Here is a 25,680-nt window from a genome sequence, read left to right on the forward strand (position 1 = left end):
ATGTTGAGAATAAACTAATCTCTTTATTAAAAAAAGTTTAAAAAGTTCATGTGAAGATTCTACAAACAAAAATAATTGTACAATTGATAAGGAGATCTAACTAAATTTCTTTACATTGAAGCCATCATGAGCAAAACAAAGGGGGAAAAAATCCTACTGCAGGAGGCACTAAACAATTCTACTTGTTTAATAAAATATACTTAGATGTGCTACATATATGGCAAAGAACTGATATATAATTGAAATAGTCTTCATTTGCATCGTGAATGGTGTAAAGTAACTATAGCATCAAGAAACTCTGATTTTACAGCTATCAATCCAACTGCAAAACTTTCTTGGACTTTTACTTCTATGTTATTTCCTATATATATTTGCAGAACACATTTATTTTTTTCTCCCCATAAAAATAGCTATACATGGACGCAGAGGATTAGAACCTGCAAGACTTAGAGAAATGCAAGTTGTGGGACCTCCTGTATCAAATAAATGAAATTGTTTAAAATCAGGTATCTTTCATGCTAATTTCACATATAAAATACCTACTCCTTTAGTACAAAATTGACACTTAACCTCCCATTTCCCCCTTTCCTGTCAGGGAGAAGCTGCTTTTACGAATATTAAGCTTTAGCATATTAAGACAAACAATGAGAGACTGTTCTCCAGTTTTGTTTTGACAGAGGAGTGCCCAGCTTTTGCCTTAAATTATTTACGGCATGACCCCAAAATAAAACCTGCAATATGGGGGGGGGGGGGGGGGGGGGAGGCTAAAAGGAAAATAAAACATGGAAAGCCCAGTTATTCAGCCTTTGGTGAGTACCATACATACAGGTAAAGGTAATGTCTAAAGGTTGCTCAAATTTAAACAAAAAAAACAACAATAAAAAACCCTACTGAAATAAGAAAAGAGAGAACACATAATAATCTAAGAATTGATAAGTAAGAATTATCTGCAGTTATGTCACAGGCAAGGTTTTATTTCCCATGCCTTTTAACTAAACGGATGAAAATAAAAAATACCTACTGGTGTCTGCCTGGCTGCCCACGCTGATGTATCTGTCATTCCCAGGAAGGGCTGTTTGGTAGTAAGTCGCCTCCTCTAGCTGTGGAACCTTGGCATTCTTTGCAGTGAGAAAAGCCACAGCCAACTCCAGATTACCATTGCTGTCCTTTAAGCATAAAAAAAAAACAAAAACAAGAATTGAGAGTCCCCTCATCCTTTCTTTACTTTTCCTTAAAAGCAAAGGATATGATTAGCAACTTCAAAACAATAGCCACTGTACTGTCAGTTAAACTACTGACTCGAAAAGAAAGTTTGCAAACTTGATATATTCTGAATATTTCACTATTTTTAACCAAAACAAAAGAAACAACATCTTAGAAAAAGATTGTTTTGGTGAAGTTTCACTTATTTCAGGAAAGAAAAAAAAAAATCTTGTAGCATAGGTCAACCTCTCAACAAACATAACCAACACATTCACTGGAGTCAGACTTCAACAGGAGTCAGATGAATTCTTCTGAAAATATAGTTTCGTTTTTAAAGGCAGAGATCCTGGCTTTTGAAAAGCAGTTGTGCACATGACTTATGCTAACAACAATTACCTATTTTTGTGTAAATAGATATTTTTGATTTAAATTACTAAATCCTCATTTACCATGCATAAATGGCAAAAAAAATCTGCTTAAGGCAGACAAAGAATGTTTAAAAATTTTATATACATTTATGTACATGAAAACAGAATCTAGAGAGATCTACCATTTTCTCCTTGCATCGAAGAACTCTTCTGTGCTGTGAAATAAATTACAATGGTTGAAGAAACATTGAAACAATAACCAAGTTAGCAAAGGCTGGCAAATTCAAGCAGAGTTCTTCATTCTGCACAGTGAGCAAGGCCTGTGCATGATAGGAAATAGCCACACCTTGACAAAAAAACACCACTTGTTTCCTCAGGAGCTGACCATCTGTAGCAGCACCAATGTATCCCAAAACAATTCATACAAAGGTTAAAGGCAAGTTATAACATTCCTGTCTATTCATTTTTAAACACTTGATTCATTTTTCTGTCAGTACCAAAACAGAACAAGATTCTTTCTAAAGTGAAAAAGCCATCATTATTAGCTTTTCTTTCTCCCTGAAATAAATTCAAGCTGGGAAGGGAAAATGGAAGGAAAGGGAAGAAGGGAAGTAAGAGAAGGACAGGAGTAAAAAAGGGTGGGATTTATGGCTTACACAGGCAATTAAGATGCATTCAGCTACAAGTTAGTTATCTTACCTTCAGTGCTTGTTGTAGTACCTGGATATCATTGATACCAGTGATCTCCCTCAGCTGATTTAAAAATGTTTGCTGGTGCTAAAAGTAAAAACACATCATCGAAATAAGATTAGAGCCAAGTAACAGCAAAACTAACTCTTAACAGACTACACTCCTCCACAAACACTAAAGGCATCTCCATATGAGGTTTATGCACCACAAAGGGGTACAATCTTCATTACTCAAGATACAATCTTCATTACTCAAGACTGTCTTAGTTTCTGCAATTTGGGCACTTTTAATTCCCAAATGTAATGATTTTGCATTTTGGTGGGTTTGCTTGGCTTTGGATTTTTTTAAACAAAAAAAATGGGTAAGCTTATGCAACATGAGTTTAAGAAGCCTATATAAAGCCACAATTGGCCCTTCTAAACAAATAAGACACCGCAGCTTTGGTCTCCAAAGGCAGTAGTGGAAATAGCTGACTGAACTCCCACCAAAACCAACTTCTTTAACTCTCTGTTATTCTCAACCCCATTATTTCCCTAATAGAAATAATTCCTAGTCATTCCAACCACAAAACCAGGAAATTCAACTTTGCTGATCACTGAGGTGCTTTAAGAGAAATACTCTGAAGTTCCAAACAAAACAAGTTTCTTGGTACTGAAACAGAACTTTAGGAATCCATCCAAACTGCCTTCCTAGACCAGTTGAATCCAACTCTCCCAAATCACTTAAGTCAGCACCCATGACTGAGTTTAAAGCAACATTTGGAATTAGAAAAAGAAGAGGTTCTAGGTCTCTTAAATATTCACTCCATAAGAATGCTGAGGCTTGGTTTTGTTTTATTTAAATAAAAATCTGGTCCCACTCCTGTTTAGAGCCAACAGATGATTCACTCTGCTCATGCTCAGCTATCCCATCACAGAAGCAAAAATCAGACACTAAGCTGGAACAATCCTTGAACTCCTGTTAACCATTAAAAGCATCTTAACCATTAAAACCATGAAAACACAGAGCACTGACCATTGTTCCATACTAACAAATTCAATTGTTCCTTTGGCAGATGGGAAATGGAGAAAAAACATTTGCAAATGGTTTTTCTTTTTTATTCTTTGCCCACCACATCCTGAACTCAAAACAGTAATTTCATCCATGAAAGAAAATTTTTGTAAAGTACAGGGTTTTGTTTGCATGACAAAAAGCATATTTCCTATTGGGAACAAATAAACATTCTCCTGCTACTCTACAAATTCATTTTAAAATAGCAGCTGTAATTGTCTTGCAGCTACTTCTGAAATACTTATCTTTAAACTGAATTATCAGGAATCAAATATTCAAATACCCTTATTCTTCCCTCATCACTGCTTTGTATAGAGGAAGAAATTAAGATCTGCATGAATGCTGAATTCCCCAGTGAAAAATTAACCTGGCAGGCACTACTTCATGCCCTAATAAATTGAAATAGAAGGCATATAGTTCAGGATGTTTATGAATTACATACACAATCTTCCCTTCATTTATGATCCTAAGAGACACTGCTAACAATCCAATTTACTTCTTTCTTTTTTCTTTTCCTTTTAAAAACCTTTCTGTTGGCACAAGCAAATTGAAGTGATGCAGGAAAACAAACTCCCACTCTATGCTGATCCCTCATCCCCTCATTTGTTTACTCTGTGCATTTCATAGCACTGTACAAAGCCACAACTTGTTTCGCCTATAAAGTTGCTTTCCTGCCCCTAAGTCTGGCAAGAATCAAAGAATTGAAATAGAGTATTCAGGAAAAATAATTACAACAGCATTAAAACTGGCAGCAGCAATTCAAGGGCATGGCAATAAAGCAGATTTATATTTTTGCCATCAATATGATGGTGAACGAAACAGAAAATAGTTTCATTATGAATTATTATAACAACAAGTTATAACAGATTTCTTTATCTTCCACAATATATACAACACTTGAAAAGGCTGATTGGAGGATATTCATCGTTCACAGAGACTGAGAAAAGACAGAGGACACAGTTTACCAACAAACAATCTCTTAGCAGTTCAAAATATTGGCTGTTAATTTATGAGCACAGCTGTGACTTATAAACTTAGACATCTGTAGTTTCTATCCACATTTCAATGCTCCAATGTAAAAGCTGTGTTTCAAGGCCCCCTTCCCATGGACATACACATTTAACAGATCAGAACTGCACCCAGAGATGCTCCTTTCTCATCAAGACATGCTTTAAGTATCTAAGTATACTTTTTTTTAGGTTAAGGTATTCAGCTCCAGAATATCTAACTCGTAATTAAAAGAACAACATGGGGAATCCATAAGCACCATTGTTAGAAGTGACAGGAATTAAGAAGAAAATTAGCAGTTCTCCTGAACACCTTAAATGGAGCTTTAGGGCATGTGTCTGGTCTAGACATTACTGTTTCTTCAGCTAAATGTGGACAAGTTGATGCTAATTTCTAATTGATTTTTTTAAATCACACAGAAGTTAAAAGAATGGATACATTCCCTTTCTAGAAGAGTGTAATTGAAATTATTTCCACCTGATCAACATGTTCTTTTAATACTTGCTAATAGACTACCAGATGTTAAGAAACAATTGCAAAACTGCACAGGGCAGCTAAAAACTCTGACTGGTGGCCTTCTCTTCCACAAATTCACCATCTGCCCTCATCCTCACAAATCTGATGTAACTGCATCCATCATCTTTACTGTGCACTGACCTTTTCTGCAACTAGATGTTCAACTTTTCATTATCCTCCTTCACTGTTATAATGACAGTATGTTATCACCCATGAAACTGTATTAACACAAGTAATTAGATTTCTTTCCATTACAAGTGACAGAGCAGGCAACTATCAAACCCTCTCCTCATTCACTATCAGAGAATGAGATTCAATTTTCTTTTTTTTTTCACTTAAGACACTAATGAAACAATTGCAACCATATTCAGCTTATATTACTTAATTCCTGATGTGACTTTTGTGCATCTGTACTACTTTGCAAAGTCAAAATGGCTAATTTTATTTTGCATAATATTTCTTTAGATCTGGTTACTGTGGCATACAGGAAACTTATGTTGCTATTACCCATGACTGAAGCTTGGAGATCAATTTCTAGTGCAACTGCCAAACAATTAAGTCTCTTCTGTATGATAAGAAATATAATAAGAAATACATATAACAGACAGACTTCTACATATGAAACAAACCACCCTCCTTACTCTATTAATGCTCATTCTGATTTCATTTACCCTAAAAGCTCAAGAAGCTTGGGTTAACAAGCTGAAGTGACTGCAGCATATACACCAAAAAAGTCTAAAAACACATAGATATATTAAACAATTATAATAATAATTCACTCTCAGACTATAACCAAAAATACCCAAAAGAGTTCACTCTATGCTAAAACAATGATAAAAAATGAAGAAGGCAGCAGACAAGTGTCTGAAGTACCAATGCATGCTCATGAAATTAGGTCAGTGAGGGAAGTTTCAGATCACAACAAGTTCTAACATTAAAAAGTGCCATATTTTTTCAACGCAGCTCTTTCCTGATTCTCTATTTTTTCCAACCTTATCTCAGTAAATTTTGAATTATAACTCACTGTACTTCAATTCAGTTTATTAAGCAGCCTCTCTTTTCAAATGGAGACAACAAACCTGATCCTCCATTCTTTCCAACATGCCTGTACCCACTTCTGTTTGCCATCCTCAAATTTACATGACTGGGTCTGTATGTTTTTCTCTAGCAGAGATCCCCCACTTTAGTGAGGCAAGGCTCCAGGAATATCTGCAGTATTAGCACATATGAGCACACATGTCACACAACACCCATTCTCCACAGAGCCTGAACAGCATTTGACTCAACTCTAAAAAGCCCCCAGGACCTGATCTCTGACACCAGACCGTGCTGGCACAGCTCCTGCAGGGTACCCCAAGTCCTTGGCCACACAAAGGAGATGGTTCACTGATCCTATGGCTGTCCTGGGATCCAGCTGTTCACACCTCTCAGTCCCACCATATCACTTCCTGGGGCTTTCATGCACAAGCTATTCCCAACCTTTCCCTTTCCTCTGGCTCCCTGAGGTATGCACTATGTATCTTCAGGCTTTCAGCTCTTGGAAGATTTTAACTAACAGGAAATTCTCCCATTTTCCTGGATGGAAGCCGAATTTGTGTATTAGGAATGCATGCCCTTATTTCCAAGTCTCTCCTTTTTCAGCCATCCCTCCCTTGTTCTCAGGAAATGCCCAATTAAGATTATCTGGTTTATAACCTCACACAATAGCACATTCAGTGGCTGTGCCAGCACTAGTGAAGCAGAAAAGGATCTGCACTACTATCAGCTTTAGGAGATACTGTGCCCAAATTAGTTCCACAATAGTACTGTAAACTCTGATAACTTCCTACTATCAAAGCGAAAAGCTAAATTACACAAATGCTTTTTTTTAAACAAGGAAAATCTCATAAACTGACTAATACTGTATTACAGTGAAGATAATTTGGGGGTAAAATTAGACATCTTTTGATCTGTTTATTTTGTCCTCTCTGTAGCTTCTGAAGAAGCACATGTACACTTCAGCTTTATTCATGGCAACATCCAAATATTTGCATTCGCAACACAAGCATTTAAAAACTCAGAAGATAAAACAACCCTTTTCCATTTCCAAGCACAGATAAAAGTTGTATGTTCAGGAATGAATGAGATGATCCAACCATTAGCAGGAGAAAACAGGATCTATGGCCTCACTACACAGCTCACATTTCAATACTACATAATGAAAGTGCACCATAATGAAAGGGGCACCAAGCTGATTAGAAGTATGGAACACTTCTCCTGTGGGGAAAGGCTGAGAGAATTGAGATTGTTCAGCCTCGAACAGAGATGGCTTAGGGGTGACTTGCAGCTTTCCACCTCATGACAGGAGCCTACAAGAAAAACAGAGATTATTTACAAGGGCCTGGAGTTACAAGACAAGGGGCAATGGTTTCAAACTGACAGAGTACATGTAGATTGTATATCAAGAAAAAATTCTTTACTATGAGGGTGACGAGGCACTAGAACAGATTGCCCTGGGAGGTTGTGGGTGCCCCATCCCCAGAAGGGTTCAAGGCCAGGCTGCTGGATGGGGCTCTGCACACCCTGGTCTAGTGTAAGGTGTTGCTGCCCCTGGCAGGGAGGCTGGAACCGGATGATCTCTAAGGCGCCTTCCGACCCAGGCCATGATTCTGATTCCTGAGGGATGAATACTTTTATTAGAGACAAAAAGAAAGAGGAAAATGCAAATGCTGGGAATGGCATCTTGACTCAGGCCCTCCACACAAATCTCACTTTCTTTACTGGCAAGTGCAACATTGATTTCTAAGACCTATCTATAGGAGGAAAAAAATCAAATGACATTGCACAAATATTTTATATTAAAAGACAATTCAAATGAAGCCTGAGCTGCAGAGGACCTGCTAATGGCATTGCTTGCAGACAAGTAGCTAATAAGCTGGTTTTCTCATATGATGCTGCTGTAATGAGAAGAGCACTGAGAGCTTAGACGAATGTAATCCTCTATAAACAGGCTTTAAGTTTCTGCTACAAACAACCAAACAGAAACAGTTTAACATACAAAGGACAAGCATACTAAAGACCCTCAATTACTACTGTGAATATCATTTTCTGCCACATTAATCATATCTCCCAGGAATAGTTAAAAGGCCCACAGACACTGCTGTACATTACAGCTTGCAGCAACACAGAGACATTAACCATTTTCTAAATATGCTGTTGGTCAAGTTCCAAGTAGGCAAACAAAAACTACCTCCTTCCATGAAAATATTGAGTTGAAACATAGGGAAAATGTGCAGTCAGTTCCAGAAGGCTTTGCTTTTCCCAGCTCTGTCCTCAAGGTTTTTCTCCATGTATGTGCAGAATAAATGTATTTATAAAATATATAAATTAGAAAGTGGCTATATGTACCACTATATTTTTAAAGCACTATTTTGCTAGTGCAAAGGCCAAGTTAAATCTCTGCACCAGCTCTAATGTGTTCCTTAAAGTACAACAAAATCAGGCTCCCTTGCCCAGCATCTGCTAACTGGGCTTCCTTTTGTTCAGGTATGAAAAGAGAAACCTCTTACATGACATTGTATCCTCGAAGAAAGTAGGTAGAGATATATTTTTACACACACTCTAAAGCAAAATGCACCTCAGCTTTGGTTCAGACAAAAATCACCTGTGGAGAGCAAAGGACACGTACAAAGACAGCAGATTTTCAGTCTGGGACTGCTCTGCACAGGCTGCCAAAATCTGACAATTACAGCAGCAGCTTGTACAAAGTGCAACTGGACTGAGAGCAAAAACTTACTTCAAGGAGCAAAAGGACACAGTGTACAGCAGGAACTTTCAGCCAACCACAGCCTAGCCCAACTAAAACTTAAAGGGGAAAAAGACTTGAGTGCCTACTTAAGTGTGTATGCTCCTCTCTCAAAAATTAAGGATTCTACTTAGTCATAGCTTTATGTAACCTTATTGATCCTAGACAACACACCAAATACCCTCACCAGATTTCCATGCTTTCCATACTTTAACGAGTGAATTTTCAATGAATTTCAACGTTTGATATTAAGGTTTCTATACAGCATGAGATCATGTATTCATATAAACACAATTCTGACCCTCATATGTGGCTAAAAAAAACACCAACTTCTTCACTCTCAGCATAAACCTTTGTCTTTATTTAAGCTAATAGCCAACGATTTTGAAATAAGATTTTAAGGAGAGGCTTGAAGCGTTGGGTTTATATCCTCTGACACTAAATATAAGGCAAACTCACCTCTGACAGTTATTTACATAAAACCACCCAGAAGTTATGAGCCAAATCATCACCTGCATGGGGAATACTCTTGCAATGAGCATGAAAACCACCTGCTTAGTTCACAGAAGAAAATTTTAAAATTAGTCTATGAACTGAGTTATGAACACTGTTGCTTGAGTCTGTGTTTCTAGTTGTTACTGATAGCTAGTCCTAAATGAGCCTCAGTGACAGGATGATAATCAAGAAAGGTTAGCAACTTTAGTACTTACTGAAAACAAAAGGGTGTCAGAAATGTAAAGTTACTGAGAATTTTGAGGTCATTGTGTTTTAAACTATCATGATTTCTCCATATCCTGCTCAGCATAACAGTGAGCTTCCCCACAGTAATAACAGCAGCTCTGAAATTAATTAACTACACTAAAACCAATGAGATCTTCAGTTAGACATAACTTAAACTTCAGGTTGTAGTCACTGGAACTGCCACAGGAAAATCTGCTTCACAAAAATTGCTTTTGATTCTTGCGTACTCCAGTAACTGTGACAGTAACTAGCAAAAATCCTTCTGCTCCAATTCAGGTCTGCTGGGTGATTAGTTAGTGGTGGCAGCAGGAGGGGTCTTTCAAAGCACTAGCACATATTATCTGTAAACTACACATAAAATTCAGGAGGATTCCTCCAAGAGCCCATCGTGGACAACAGCTGGGCAGTGCCACCATACCAGCGGTTCACAGCCCATCCCACCTCAATACCAAGTGACCTGCCAAAAACATGCACAAGCCATGGCAAACTAAAGCCAGTGGGGCCAGTCAGAGGCAGCATTACACAGATAGAAAGGAGGAGGAGGCTGGAGGATGATAGGTACACAGCCAACTGTGTGTACATAAATACACATACACAGAACCTCAGGGGTAGGGGCTGAAAGCGGCTTCTGGAGATCATCACACCCTGCTAAAGCAGGATACACATACACACATATGAGGAAAGGCTGAGACAAGTGGGGCTATTCAGGCTGAAAAAGGGAAGACACTGAGATAACCTAATTGTAGTCTTCCAGTACCTGAAGGGAGCCTATAGGAAAGATGGAGAGACTATTTACAAGGGCCTGGAATGACAGGACAAGGGGAAATGGCGTTAAACTGAGAGTAGGTTTAGATTATTATTTGGAAGAAATTCTTGACTGTCAGGGCAGTGAGGCACTGGCACAGGTTGCCCAGAGAAGCTGTGGATGCCCCATCCCTGGGACTATTCAAGGCCAGGCTGGATGGAGCTCTAAGAAACCTAGTCTGGTGGAAGGTGCCCCTGCCCATGGCAAGGGGTTGGAACAAAATGAGCTTTGAGATCCCTTCCACTTTAGCTCATTCTATGATTCTATGATATTTTTCCAATCCCTCCTGGCTACTTTCTGTTCTAAAAGTTTATTTCCTAATTTTTTACTTCTGTTCACAGATATTTACTATCATGCATAAGCATTGCATTTTACAGTGTCTGACTAGGTAGCACGACCAAGACTTAAGCTTTCTCCTGACAGATCATTCCTATTGCCTAGGGTATAATTTTACTGTAGCCACTCTTAAAAATGTTCAGTCTTGTCTTTCTGGTCTGTGCCATAAGATACACCTTTTCACACTTTGAGATATTTTGCTTTGTATCCAAAACATGGTTTAACCCATCACATCAAACACAAGCTATTCTGGCTCATGTTGGATGCTCTTCACAGTCCTTTCACAGGCCTAACTCTCAAGTGGAAAAGGCAGTTCCACAAGCCCATTCAAACATTCCGCATATTTATAGGGTTGCTTTTCTCCAAACAGGTATCAGGATAGCCTCACCCTGCTCTGCACAATACAGAAGAGCTCCCAAGGAAACACCAAGCTAGTTCCATTCATCCTCCTTACTCTGTCATTATGATAACAAGGGCAACTATTCAAGGAGCAAACAAACCAACTCTGGAAATTCCAAGTGTCCTCAGATCAACGGGATCCCAGGCTCTGCAACACTTTCAAACAATAATACTCACAGGGGCTGTCATACCACAAGCTGCTTCCATGGAGTCAGCTGTTCTTCCCAGGCTGCCAGTGCTGGCCAGTCCAGACTGGTGTTGGTAGATGCCACTCATCCCTAGGAGCCAGCACCACCACTCGCCCAAACCTCTGGCAAGCCAGGCCAGGCTCTCAATAAATCATCAGGGAGTTGCTCTCTGCATTCATTGATTACCTGACAACTTAGTAACAGCCAGGGGTGGGACAAGGGAGGGGATAAATCAAAGACTGCACCAATTTCCACTGCGTTCAACTGTTGTGGAGCAGCAGCCTTATAAGAATGAGTTGTTTCTCTGCCATTACTTTAATCCTTTTATCTAGTGAGAGAAATTGATGGGGGGGAAACCTCCTGCAGTCCCCATCCTACTTAGGCACTATTGCAGAAAACTTTCACCAATGGGAGATGAATTAAAAATTTCTCAGTGACAGAGTTGTGGTGCTCCTGGTGTAAACTTCTCTCAGATGAACATGCACAATCAGACCCGCTCCTGCGTGGGCCGAAATGCCATAGACTGCTCTCCACTCCCTGCTTTAGGTGTGCACATCCAGAAGGATTTCATTTACTGCTGCTGTTAATGGCACAAAGATCAAAGCTTCCACTTCACCTCAAACAACTCTGCTACATGCCCTAGGTAAGTGATACCAGGAAGATTTCACATTTTTTCCACACAAAATTCAGCATAGTACAGCAGAGAAATTGTAAATAAAATTTAAATTGCACTTTTTCATAGACAGGTCTGTATTACAAAGAGTCCACTGTATTCAACAGAAGGGAAACGTTTGGGGAAAGAGCTCAGCTGTCTGTTTTGAATAGGAAGGGGGAAAAAAACCAAAAAACAAACAACTGAACTTAACAGAAAGCCTTTCAATAAAGGCTCTTCCGTTCAGTCCAATTAAAAAAAAAAATTATAACATGCTTTCCTACAGAAACATGCCTTGTAATGACAGAGTGGGCACATACCCAGGCACGTCTGCCCTCCCGCCTCTCAAAAGCAACAGCTCAAGGCCACCTCCAGCAGCTTTCTCTGGCCCCAGGGATTCCCAAAACTTCAGCTGCATCCCCAGGCCAGCCAGCATGTAGCTCCTGATCACACTGCCTGCTCCTGCCTACATCTTGTACCACAAGAAATTACAGGAGACAACACAGAGGGCTTGGGAAGAAGAACAGAGGGAGAGCACCTCCACTCCACAGCAATGAGGTGAACTCATCCCACAGCCTCAACTGGTCACCGCCTCCCCAACTGTTGGTGCATAAGACAAAATTACATGAGGAAAGTCACACACCGCTATCTGCAGCATTCAGAAAAATGACTTGATAGCTTATCCTGCCTTCCATTAATCATATAAAGAGAAATTGTGTGAAGAGACATGTTTTTAGCGTGAGGAGGGGCACGTGGGCAAGGACAGACACAAGGCACAACTCTGCACAAGAACGAGCCTACAGATAGCATTCAGCCACGTGAAATCTGGGGCAGTGTTTAACAGGTCACCTGCAAGGCGACAGGCTTCTGACAGCAGTTCCAGCTTCTGGGGCGAGACAGCCTTTCCTGGGTCAAGCACCAGGAAGGTGCTGGCATGTGCTGTGTGTGTCCTTGTGGAAAGGCCACTGCCACACCACAGCCTGGGAAGGGCAGCCAGCAGCTTTCACTCGCATTGGGTAATCACCTCCATGGATGCAGATGATGTTGAAACGAACCTCAAACACAACACAGACACCACAGTATTCAAAGACGTGGTGAGATCCAGGGATCAGCATGTAATCAGCATGTAATTTTACTACTTCACAATTAAAGAAATAGTAAATTCAGCACTGCACTCTACAGAGGGCAACTGAAATTTTCTAGGCCATTTTCTTTCATGAAGAAAGAAAAAAAATTTTTAAAGTTTGGGGGGGGGGGGCTTTTTAATGGACTTTGAATTACCTTATATTGAAACACACATTTGCCTCGCCTCCCACAGAAAGCTCAATGTGCTATATTCTAATACGTTCAGACATAGTCTCAAGAAATCTACAACAACTTTGGTTTGCAAGCACTATTCGCTGTAATTTAGCCCTGCCAGTTTTCCCTGTGTTAGTGGTGCCGTAACAGTATCAGCAAGAATGACTTCCTGCCATCATCACACACATACCTGGAGCTTCAGAAGCTAACTTGAATAAAAGGAATACGAAGTACTCCTCTAACAAGTTCATATTTTTGGAAAATAATTTGAAACAAAAATTTCAATTCTCTGCAGCCTTCTTAGTAGCAGCATTATGTCAACATATTCTCCACCAAACGACAGATGATAGACTGTGATAGTAAAATCTTCAATCCTTTTCTATTCAGTTAGGTCACAAAGCACTTCCCTGGCCTCTAAAAACTCAGCAGAGCCTGTGCACTGCACACACCCTCCACTCAGCACTAGCACATTTACCAGTCACCTTAAAATCAGCCCCAGAAAAAGCTTCAAGGCAACACAGCTACTCAGCAAGAGCTGGAACTGGTGGTGATGAGAAAAATCTGTCTATCTTCACCACTAATAAATCCAGAGTTTATCCTGCAGACCAGCAAACTACACCCAAAAAGGAAGCTCAGGTGAGGGGACAACTGTGGTCCAGACAGGGCTGTCACAGAGACCTGTGGCTTTCAGCAATAAGCCACATAAAACATGTGCAAGACCAGAGAGAACTTTTAAAAGCTGTCAGTAAGCTGTTGGTTATTTTTTAATTTCCAAACAAGTAATGGGATACAGACAGAGAAAACTTAATTCTAGTATCCCATTAAAAAAAAAAAAGTTATAAGTTTAGATGCCAGAATTAAATAAAACTTGCCAATTGCTACCACCAAATAATTAAAACATTCTAAAGTAAGAGAACTACACGGTAGTGGGAAAGTCTAAAAAAAAAAAAAAAAAAAATACAAGACGAATCTGAAGAAAAGCAGCTGACAGATGGGAAAGCAGGTAACACCAAAAAGGGAAATCCCTGTGCAAGCTGCCTATAAAGCTTTTTAGCTTTTTTAAAAAATCATATTTATGAACTTATAAATGTTCTCATATATTTTCCCACGGTTCTATATCAAAACAAATCAAAAGTTTATATCTGCAAAGTATAGGAATGCTTTCTCAGTCATAACCTAAGACTTCTGGGATACAATATAGTATTCAGTCCTCTAACCAGGCCATTTATACCTCTACACTGTAAAGTGTTAGGGGAAAAAAAGAGAAGTACTCTTCCAACAACTGTGGTCCCAGGAGAAATTTCTGTTTCACAGTAACTAACTTTCAGAAGAATAAAATGAAACCAAAACCAAAAGTCTGTTCCTGCTATCTCCTCTTCTGAAAAGAATGAAGAAATGTCATGTGCCAGTGCACACCCAGCCTTTTCCAGATGTTTACTTTGAAGTACTCTCACAGCACACATCTGAATGTAAATGAATACTATTTTCCACTTCCATGTGACACTCTTTTTTTTTTCTGCCTTAATCCCAGTAAAATCAGAGCTAAATTCAACTTTTCAAAGTGGCTTTATGCTTTAATGGAAATTTTATTGAAAATCAGAAAGTGTCATTTTTGGTTCAAGAATAGGAATAGAAATTTCAAGCACAGGTATCTGACTTTCCTTGGAGTCACACAGCTGTGAGAAGGAGAATTATCACATAAACCATGTGTGACATCAAGCCTGCCATTTACCATTCAACAAAAGTAAAAACTAGCATGAAATGCTGCTGCAAAAATCAAAATCCAAAAGTTTTACACCTCAGACTCAGACCCTAATGTCAAGCGAACATTGCCCTCTTCTAAAGGCAGCCCTCTGGATTTTCGGTTACAATACCAGTGAAACGATGACAATTGACAGGACAAAGCCACAGGGGGATAGAATGTCATTAGATCATGTGCATTCATTTCCACAAATTCTGTGTATGGTAAGATACAAGGGCTAATTAGATTTAAAAAGCTCCTTGAAAACTTGCCTTGAAAGCACTAATGCCTCTCTGACAAGCTTTTATTAAATACGTTGTTCTGTCTACCTTGGCTTACCGTAAAGCTTAAAATATGCTTTCACCTGATGTCTAAAAAAGCTTTCAGTCAAGGATATTTTAAGCACAATCTGCATTTTCTTGGCACCTAAACTTTGATAAGCTTGACTGTTGCCAATTAGTTGATAACAGAAATGTTTTAAAGGAAATACTGTGCAGAATATAATTTTTTTCAGCAAGAATCCACCAGGTAAAATAATTCAGAAACCTGCTATAAACAAAAGCATTAAGTCAAAGCTGTGCATCTCAGAATAAAACCTGTTAGAATTTGCATATCAGTATTTCCGATGCCCTTAAAAAAAAGCGTTTTACATATACAAATCTTTGTCAGGTGATGTTTTCAAAGTTAACCTAGTTGCACTCCAGCCTTCAAGCTGTTCCACATCACATGTCCTTTGGATTCCACCTCCCCAACACCCTTAGGAGGAGAGATACCTTAAAACTGTGGACTCAGTGGTGCTACTGCTCACAACAGTGCTGTTTCCTGTTGAAGTCCCATTAGCGGGTAACACCAGATTTCAGGGAAACTTTCATGTTGATGGCTTTCAACATGTTCCTGAATTTCATCCTTTATGGCAAAGAAAAGCTAATGACATTTACAAAACAATGAAAACTATGTAACCCAACTGGAAAAAAAAATCAGTGCCTTCTTAAATTGCAAGAGTCTAGTCTGAATAGATTATTTTCATTGTGATTTTTAAATGCTTAGAATGAATGATGTTATTAAATACATGGGAAAATCACTCTATAATTAAACAGAAGAGAACTTAGAAAGCCTGTCACCAACAACTGAGGTCATCACAGTGTCCAGCTCAGGACATTTTGTGTCAATCTGTCCTCTACACCGTTTTAGGACATAGTTCTTCCTTCACAGCAACCTCAACATTTTGAGACAATGTTGCTTAACATTTCATTCACATGAAAGCCCAAACCCACAGATTGTGCACAACATCCACAGGAAAACTACTGTGTAGTTCAGAATGCTAAAGTCACCCCTCTACCAGAAGATAGAGCTCTATGAGTGTCAGCAGGAGTCAGCACACCCCCACAGCCACTCCAGAACACAGAGTGGTGTACTCGCCTCAAATATTGAGGCAGGGAGCTGTAACCCCCTGCAGCCAAGAGATACTTGATCCACTTCTGAAAATTGGGGTGGTAACAGAGCACAAAGGCGGTATGGACAGGATCATTCAAAAAAAAGAAGTTCCATGAAACTTTTCCACTAGTGGTCTGTAGAGCTCTTAGTCAACTGCAAGTTTTGAAGTCCTACAGAAACCTAGCAATAAAAAAATGTAAACCCTGCAATACAATGAAAGAGTGTAAACTGAAGTGCTGGAAGAAAGTAACATTTTTTAGATGGTCACCACAGCACACACTAGCTACTCCTGATTTTACCTGCAAGCTTGGCTGAGGTGTGCAGGCACAATACAGCTTATGATAACATGTATATTCAGGACAGTATTAATGTAAAGCAATACAGAAAAATCTGACACATGCTGTTTAGAACACACTGAGTTGCCCAAGTAAGAGTTAAATGTACACAAAAACAGCAAGAGATGACATTCATCAACCTGAGGAAACAGCCAAAAGTATTTCCTTTTGCTTGGCACTAAGCCTGAGTTTGTACTATCACACAAGGTATGCTCTGCGGGAAGGCATCTCACCACCTCGTCTTTCCTTCAGCCCTGCAGCTTTAGCATTCTCTCCCTTTCTTAAATAATAAAAAAGCTGAGCTTATAGAAAGCTTTCAACTCGCATGGTTTTGCACGCAATTAACTCCTGTGATTCACAGTATCAGCTTTTCCCTATTAATTATGCTTGACCACCCATTAACCAGAACACTGGACATACCACAGTCCCAAAGGGAATGGAGGGAGCTCTCATCCTGTGTACCATGCACTTTGCTCACCAGCAGAAGTCACACGTGAGTGACATTAGATTCACTTGACTACTGAAACTGAACGTATTTCCACTCCAGTCTAATATTTTCCACTCTTGGCAGATGTTAACTTCTTCAACAGCACCCCAACTGATAAAGTGTAATCATTAGCTAACAAAAGCCATCTCTATTTCATCATGGAAAAAAAAGACTGAACTCTACCCTGAATTCATAAAATCCTTTTGAAATACCTTATCACAACAGCTTCTCTCACATTACTCATCTAATACTCTAACTTGTGATTTGAATCGTGATGCTACCCCAGGCACAAGTCAACAGGCCCCTGCTGAGAATCTGAATTCTTCCAACTTCGAAGTGTTCATTTGCTGACTGAAGACCATCACACTGGGAACTTAGTCACCAGGGATTGATGAGGCAATTTAGTAACAAAGTCGGCTAAAAAAGCCCCAAGCAAACAAAGAAACAAACCAAAAACAAACAAAAAACCCAACTAAAACCACAAAACAAAACAACAAATATACACACACAACCCTTCACTGTCACTCAAGGCAACCTTCACCCAACTTTAAAATAATCACAGTGGGTATCACAAGAGAGCTAGAAAGTGAAAGTCATCAGGTTACTTTCATTTCCAAGAAAATCTGCTCCCATGCCAGTGGCTTTTCTACTCGGAGAAAGTAGAAAAGACGTTTCTCTCTCAGTCGTGTCCCAGCAACTCACACATACATCCCCCTCAGATTTTTAAGAGTTATGTTCCCTAACAAGAACAGAAAATCGATTTTTAAAAAACCAAAAACACAACCAACAAAACCAAACCAAAAATTAAGGCCTTTAAAGGAATTTATTCCTACACAAAAATATGTAAGTGAAGACACAGTTCTTAAGCTTTTTGTTTACTTTTTATGCTAAGGAATACCAGGAATGTCACATTTGACTCTTGACCAGCTGGGAATTGAAAATCAGTATCTTCACAAGAGAAAGCAAAGAGCAATACTATTTTAACATATCTTTAGGCTGCTGTGGGCATCTCAATAATCCCCCTGTCACTGGCACTGCCAGCAATGGCTGTATGGGGGTGACTGATGCAGCTCTTCAGACAACTCCTAGCACAGGTGAGTGTCGGGGACCTCCCTGCTGGTTCTGCAAAAATGTGGGGCCAGCCTGAAAAGGCATCCTCCAAATCCCCTGGGGCCTCAGGTTGATTTACCAGCCTGGCCACTTGGTCCCCAGCACCTGCGACATCCCTGAACCTCATCATTCACACCAGTGGAGCTATAGAGCCAGGTGCTCATGGACTGAAAAACTGGGCTCTCAACTCTTGGATGGGTCCTTCAGCAGGGAAGAAGAGAAGATTTCGCCAGAAACAGAACAGAAAATCCATCTTCTATTCTACCTGTCATTCCCCTTCAGTTACCAATTCCACGGACACCAGCTGTGTCTCCACAGAATTAAGGAGATGCTGGCCACAACATATCTTCATAGGCACAAGAGTGTAAAAAAGGCAACTGTTTAATTATCCTTCCACTTATCTTTATGAAGCACTTTTTAAAATGTGAAATACTTCTCTATTTAAAGGCATGGGTAATTTGCTTTTTTGACCTTTTCATATAAGCTGATGGGTTTTACTATCTTTTGTAGCTGCTGCTCATAGTAGCTGTGAATACAGGGTTATCTTAAAAATATTGGTGTGGCGGGGTAATATGTGTTTAGGATTTATTACAGATATTTTAAAATAACACTACAAAAGGTTTCCAGGAATATCTATAAACTTCACACTTTCATATTGTGAAGCAGTATTTTTCTTTGAAGGTGTGGACCGAACATACTTAAAGACCTTATTTCAGAAAAATTCTAACAATAGCACTACATTTGTAAACTCCTGCAAACACAATCAAAATCATTACTGAATTTCTGTGAAAGATTTTCTGAAAGCAGAAAGTTTTAAACTGCTGTTAAAGGTTTCAAAGTGGCGCTGATTCATATCTATTATACTAAGATTCAAGTAAGCTCCAAGATTCAGCAAGCTTGAAAAAAAGACAAAAAAACTAAAACTAACCACACACACCTCCACCCACTCCCACCAAAATCCATCAGAACAGTCACAAAACCAGAAGGCATTCAGCAGACCAGTTTGACAAGGGCTTTCAAAATTACTTTGAATCACTGGCCTTTGCACCTTGCTCTAGCTTCCAGATGTATCAACAGGAATCTGTGTCAAAGGTGTAACTACAAATATTACGAACTTTTTAGATATGAACTTCTTAAATACAGAACAAGATGCTTAACTCCACAGTACTTCAAGTAATGCTTGCAAATTACTTAGTAGTTGGTGCAAACACTTTCAGTAACCAGTGTTATTATTCTGCTCATCCTGGACAAAGAGGTACTAAAGCTCTGGACACTGGCACTGGCAGCTGTAACCAATATTCCATTCCTACAATGTAATATTCAAGCCCTCCAAGCCTGCCTGTCACACAGTCCAAATACAGACAGCTCCCCATTCATGAGGAGATGCAGAAACCATCCTCATTCCATGACCCAGGGGCCATTTCTCAGGTGCAGAGGGACAAAGGGACACCTGCACGTTGGTTACAGGCAAGAGTGGCTCAGGCCTTATGATGAGACAGGGAGCCTGCAGCCTCTTGGATCCACCAGGCAACCCTGAACTCAGCCCTCAAAATACAGAGGTTTCAAAGCTTTGGAATTTACATCCTTGGAAGGTTACCACCTATTAAGATGGGGGGGGAAAGAGTACACAGCTCCCAAGATACCTTCTTCGTGTACCAGGTGCTCAGAGTAGATGCTTTACAATCACTTCCTGCCATTCAGGACTGCATCATGCCAATTGGTGGAGACAGATGACTCTGTCATCCTCTGCATAAAGCAGCTATTGCTTTTAGGAAAAAAATGCTCAGTGCCATATTATTAGCTAAATCTTTAAATAATAAGTACATCAAAACCACAAAACAAGCACAGCAGAAGCACAATTGTGCTAGCACAACTTTCACCTTTTTACCCCGAAAAACCAGCAAGAGAGAAGAATTTAGTATCACATCTTGCTTTAAGCTAGGCATTATTTCAAGTGGTAAATATCCTTATAGGTTTGTGCTTCTTTGAGAAAAAGAAAAATGAGCTGAGATGACACAGCTCTATTCTACTATTCCTGAGATTACACTGCCAATGCACTGCTCAATCACAGGTCTGAAATAACAGTGGGTGTGGGAAACCAAAGGACAGATAAAACAGCCTTTAAATCCGTGTATCAACCAAATGTCAGGCTCTCTCCAGAAGCAGTAGAACTTGATAACACACATTGCTGAGAGGCCAGCTAAGTGCCACCAATAAAAACCCAGCTTCTTCAATCTGCTGTTCCAAGATGACCATCACAGTAATTATCAGAGCTGAGGCAATGCTCAAACACGTTTGACCTCCCCACAACATAACTTCCAGTTACCAGAAAAATCACCATTCACCCAGCCCCTGAACTCGCTGTGTAGGGGACACTGGCCGAGGGAAGGGTCTGCATAGCACGAGAGGCAGCCTGGGAAGACCTTCCTCCAGGAGGAAAACTGATGTATGCAGGCACCAGCCATGTAGGGCTACCTGGAGTTTGGGAAATCCTGCAACACACGTGCCTTAGTTCCTCAGCAGCAAAATGCTCGACAAAAAAAAAAAAAAAAAAGATTTGACGGGACAGAAACAGAGATTGCTCAAACAAGAAGCTACTTTTTTAAAAACTTCTCATGTTGTTTACCTTTATTCACATGCTTTAGTCTTACTGTGAACATTACCTGTAACCTTCAGACACTGAACAATGTCAGAGAAACACACAAGGGACATGAGCAACAAGAATAATATGATTAATTATTTGCTTCAGGACATAAACTACAAGTTTTAACTATGGGTCAAGATGACCAGTAGAGATGAAAGAAAAAACTTCTTTGACCCGATGCAGCTGCTTTAACTACACAATAAACTATAGATAGCTTCAGTGGGAAATGAGCTGTTTGTAGTTAGAGCATTTATTAATACAAACCTACATCTCCAAGTGCTGATGAAGTTTGACACACACTTCCTGTATGACAGTAAGAAAACAACTGATGAACAATGTTGGGAACCACGGCTCCCAATAAGGTATGCTGATGACTCAGGCATCTCTTGTAAACCCAGTATATATTTCTGCTTGTATGTGGCTTCTTCATGCTAACAGAAAACAATTGTAACAAACTTTGAGGTGTCCAAAACAAACTCCCTTATTTGCAGAGACTGGGTTTTCCCTCTTTCAAGGGAAAACAATAAGTTAGTGCTATGGTAGCCTCTCCACCTTTCATCCATCTGTCAGCTCACTGCACCTTCACCACTGGCCGCCCTAAATGCAAATACCTGATCAATGTTAAAGTTTGTCATTCAAGCAGCTAGTCATTAATCTCACTAAGCAATGAGCTACTCACTTTGGAGTCAAATAAAGCTTTTTTACAAAGCACTGTTAAGATATGCCTTCCCCTCATTCCCTAAATGCATGCAATTAGGGACAAAACAGGTAACAAGCAATTGCAGATAATGAAATAATCTGCAGATGATTCAACGGAAATAATAATAATAAAAAATTCCAGCCATGAAAAGCCTCAATATTTTATTCAGTTTCTCTAGACACTTAAAAAAGTGACCATCACCCACAGATGCTGATTACAACTTCAGAATTATCGCTAGATTTCTTTTTTACTGCAGCATGGATTACCTGGCATACACCACAATCAATCTTCAACCTCCTTTTGGGCTTATCCTCGATTTGAAACTCAAGTGCATCTGAACCACTGACCCACAAGCAGTAGATTCAGCTGAAAAGGAGCATTTCTCCTTCAGGATTATTGTCAGAAAGCACAAATAGGCAGCACTGATCAGGGTCCAGAAGGCACTATGTATCTTACGTGATTCTTACAATATATTAAGTAAACCACTGACAAAACGTTTTATAAGAGATAAACTTGTTCACGAAAGTTGTCAGATGCACAGCAGCAACATCAGTTCTCAAACATAGCAGGCACATGTAGCAGCAAATCTGCTACATTAACCCGCGAGCACACCCCAACTGAAAACACGGAGAGAGGAACAAAATCAGTCGGTTCAGCCCTTGCCTTCCTGCTGAAGCGGCCAAAATCACTGCTAACAACTTCCAACTATGAGAGCAGTCCTCGGCCAGACACGCCCTCCCTCCAAAAAAGCTTCTTAAACGCGAGTGGTACCACTTTAACCAATTACACCCTAATCAGCGCATTCCCACTGTCCACTCTTACGGCTGCAGCCATTTACCTTCCACACCGACTATACCACAGCACATGTACCTTTATCCTCTTAGGAAGGCAGCACATGTCATTAAAACATTAAGAAAAATCAGGGAAGAGGCAACAGTCATACCACTAAGAGTTGCGTTAAACTACAAATTACCTTTAAAACACATTATTTTAAAAGCATTGCAATTTCATTTTAGACATTTCTCTTGGCAGTTCGGTTCAAGTGAAGGAAAGCTTTACAAGGTATCTTTTTTTTTCTTCTTTTGACAGAGAAATTCTCCGTCGAGTCCTGGCGCACAGTAAGAGACTAGTAAGCGCCGTCATTCCCGTAACCCCGTTCCATGATGCACGTTAACACGAGTCCCTAAACCCGGCACTTTTTCACTCCAGCAGCAACGCGTCACTCGCTGGAAATAGCGTTCACCTTTGGCAGGCGCGGATGCCGGCGCTGCAGGGTCACGCCGGGCATGTGCAGCATCTCCCCCCGGGCCCGCGGGAGGCTCTGCCGGGACCCCGCGCTCCTGCTGCCCAGCCCCGGACCCGCCGCTCTGCCCGGCAGCCTGCGAGCGCAACAGGCCCGCTCGGGGCCGCGGGGAGCGCGCCGGGGCTCCCCCGAGGGCAGCGCTAAGCCCGGGGCCGAGATGACCCGGGGCCGGGCCGGCAGCGGCCCCCGCTGCGGCTCCGCGGCCGCCGGAGCGGCGGGGCCCAGGCGAGGCCGCGGCACGGGGAAGGCCCGGGAGAAGCTCGGCACGGGCGCGGGGAGAACGGCGGGGGCCGGAGCGGGCGCGGCCAGGCCCGGGCGCGGCGCGGACGCGGAGCCGCTCCAGGCCGGGCCCCGCCGGAGACTCACCTTGGCGGCGCCGCCGGGCTGCAGCACGTTCTGCTCCACCGTCATGGCCCCCGCGCGGCTCCCGGCGGCGCCCCGGGCTCGGCGGGTGGCGGCGGCGCCGTGCGGCGGCGGCGGCTGGGCCGGGCCCGGGCTGGGCGAGCGGGGCGGGAGGCGGGGCGGGAGGGGGAGCCCGAGTGGGAGCCCGAGTCACCGCCCGGCGGGGGGAGCAGCGCGGCCCCGCTCCGGCCCCGCTGCCACTCCCGGAGCGCCGAGCGCCGCCCTCGGCCCGGCTGCGGCTCCCGGCGGCGCCGCCCCGCGCACCTGCCCCGGGCGCAGCCCCCGCCCGGCCCCTTCCCCGCCCTGTCACACCGCCCGCCTCCATCTTGGGAGCTCCCGGCGGGAGCGGGCGGTCTCGCCGAGTCCCCGCGGCCGCCCCGCTCCTCCCCCGGGAAGGGCTCCGCGTCCTTCGCCGGCTGCCGGGGCGGCCCCGCCGAGCCCCCGGGGAAGGCGAAGTTTGCCCCGCTGCGGGGGAACCTAGAGCAGCTCGGACCGGCGCCGCTTTCCAGGAGATGGCCAGGGAATTTCTGAGCCAGCGCTGCTTCCAGTGCTGTCGCTGCTCGTAGCGACAACAAACCCTACCACCAAATGAATCGCAGAATCATAGGATCGTTCGGGTTGAAAGGGACCTTTTGGAGATCACCTGCCCCAAACCCCCTGCCAAAGCAGGGTCATCAGGAGCGAGTGGCACAGGAACGTGTCCAAGTGGGTTTGGAATGTCTCCAGAGAAGGAGACTCCACACCTTCCCTGGGCAGCTGTTCCAGTGCTCTGCCACCCTCAACAGAAAAAAGTTCTTCCTCGTGTTGATGTAGAACTTCTTGTTTTAGTTTATGGCCATTGCTACTTGCCCTGTTGCTGGGCCTCACCATCCTCTTGGATCTGCACTTTGGAGACCTTTGCATACATTAATGAGGTCCCCTCTCAGTCTTCTCCAGACTAACCAGGCCCAGCTCTCCTCATAGGAGAGATGCTCCAGACCCTTATCACCTTTTTAGCCTCTGCTGGACCCTCTCCAGGAGCTCCTTGAGGAGCCCAGAACTAGACACAGTAATGGTGCATCCTAAAGTTGCAGGTCTTCCTTTCCCTGAGGTTTGACTGGGTGAGCCATGAAGTGATGATGTTCAGAATTCAAATTGTACGGGAATGTCATTAATGGAAGGCGGAGGGAGGTGGGGTCTAGCTCATCTTGGCAGCTCACAGTGAATTTTGGTACCACAGATAAACAGTATTAGGGAAGAGAGTGTCCCTCTGTAACACTGCTCTGGAGTGTCACGGAAAGGGTGAGAAAGGGCTCTGCTTTGGGCATCAGCACAAAGGGCAAAGACACTCAGCTGGCCAAAACACGTTTGCCCAGCAGCTTGTGAAGGGCAGCACTGAAGCCCACCCCACGTTTTGAATGCCTGCCCAGTGTGTGGTACTTGTGTCCCAGTTCCATTCCCAAGGCTGGCGTGTTCCTTAGTCTGTAGGAAAAGCTGCGGAGAGCAGCACGGTTCTGAGAGCCCCAAATACCTAAAAATTACGAGCTGGGAGTCTACTGCAACAAAATTAATTGTGGCTACCGCTTATCTGTGATGCACAGTCTTTACTGTAATTCAAGGCCCTCCTCTCCCTACAGGAGAGTACGGATCTTTTTAAACCTGGGGTTATCAGGTAATAACATCGCTAGAAGATCCTGGACTTTAAGTAAAATACAAGCATAGCTCATGACAACCTGCAGCCACGGCTTTATTTTACTGTAGCTTCTGTGTAGGAGATGTTGCAATGTAATCAATATTTGCACTTCTCAGGTTTGTTGCCCATAGATTGTATCAGTTTTAATGTTTTTCCTTTTATGCTGCAATATGCAAGGCAATTTTTAAAATTAATGTTCCCGAAGAATTTATTGTGCAAAAGACAAGGAAGTATGCAGATAATATAACGGGATCAGAAATGGCTTGTAAATTACATCTCTGGAGATAGGAGCAGAAATTCTCTCTGCTCAGACTGATGGCTACATCTGAGAAAGACAAGAGTGGCAGCCTGGGGCTGTTCTTAAAAAACTTTTCTGTAGCAGTTGTGCAGGAGTGCTAGTCCAATTTCTGCTTCCTCTTCTAATATATAATCATTCTTTTACCTTTTATACATTTTTACAACTTCTCCACCGTGCTTTTGACATGTGCTATGTTCAGATAACTCTTATCAAAAACTATTGTTTACATTATTTGAAAATATTATAAACAAATTAGCATTTAAATGAACTACATTTGCCTTGCAATATTTTTTAAGTGTTTTCACTGTTTCATTTAATAGCTTTTCTGTGTCAAAAAATAAAATATGTCCTAAAAGAAAGAAGAAATCATACATTTTGTTCAACTCTCTTTAAATCAGGATAGGATGACAAAGTGTCACCTTCCATTAAATTCCCCTCCCCCAATAAAATTATTACTTTTAAGGGCTCTGGCTTCCTAACTTTCTTTAATATAAAAAAAAAGGCTGAGCAATCCA

At 41.7% G+C, this 25,680-nt stretch overlaps 1 protein-coding gene across 2 annotated transcripts in view; it reads right to left on the reverse strand.

Moving 5' to 3' along the window:
* The window catches only part of USP25 (ubiquitin specific peptidase 25), an 88,945-nt gene extending 65,708 nt beyond the window's left edge, over positions 1-23,237 (reverse strand). For both annotated transcript variants that reach the window (XM_014872979.2, XM_088157797.1), the window contains exons 1-3: positions 23,160-23,237; positions 2,271-2,348; positions 1,022-1,166 (exon numbers count right to left, since the gene is read on the reverse strand). In XM_014872979.2, coding sequence (XP_014728465.1) covers positions 1,022-1,166; positions 2,271-2,348; positions 23,160-23,204 — 268 coding nt within the window. In that variant the 5' untranslated portion in view covers positions 23,205-23,237. The remainder of the gene's footprint in view (positions 1-1,021; positions 1,167-2,270; positions 2,349-23,159) is intronic.
* Positions 23,238-25,680: the final 2,443 nt, after the last annotated feature.

The sequence above is a fragment of the Sturnus vulgaris genome, chromosome 2 (genome assembly GCF_052056855.1).
Source record: "Sturnus vulgaris isolate bStuVul1 chromosome 2, bStuVul1.hap1, whole genome shotgun sequence".
Taxonomy (NCBI): Eukaryota; Metazoa; Chordata; class Aves; order Passeriformes; family Sturnidae; genus Sturnus; species Sturnus vulgaris.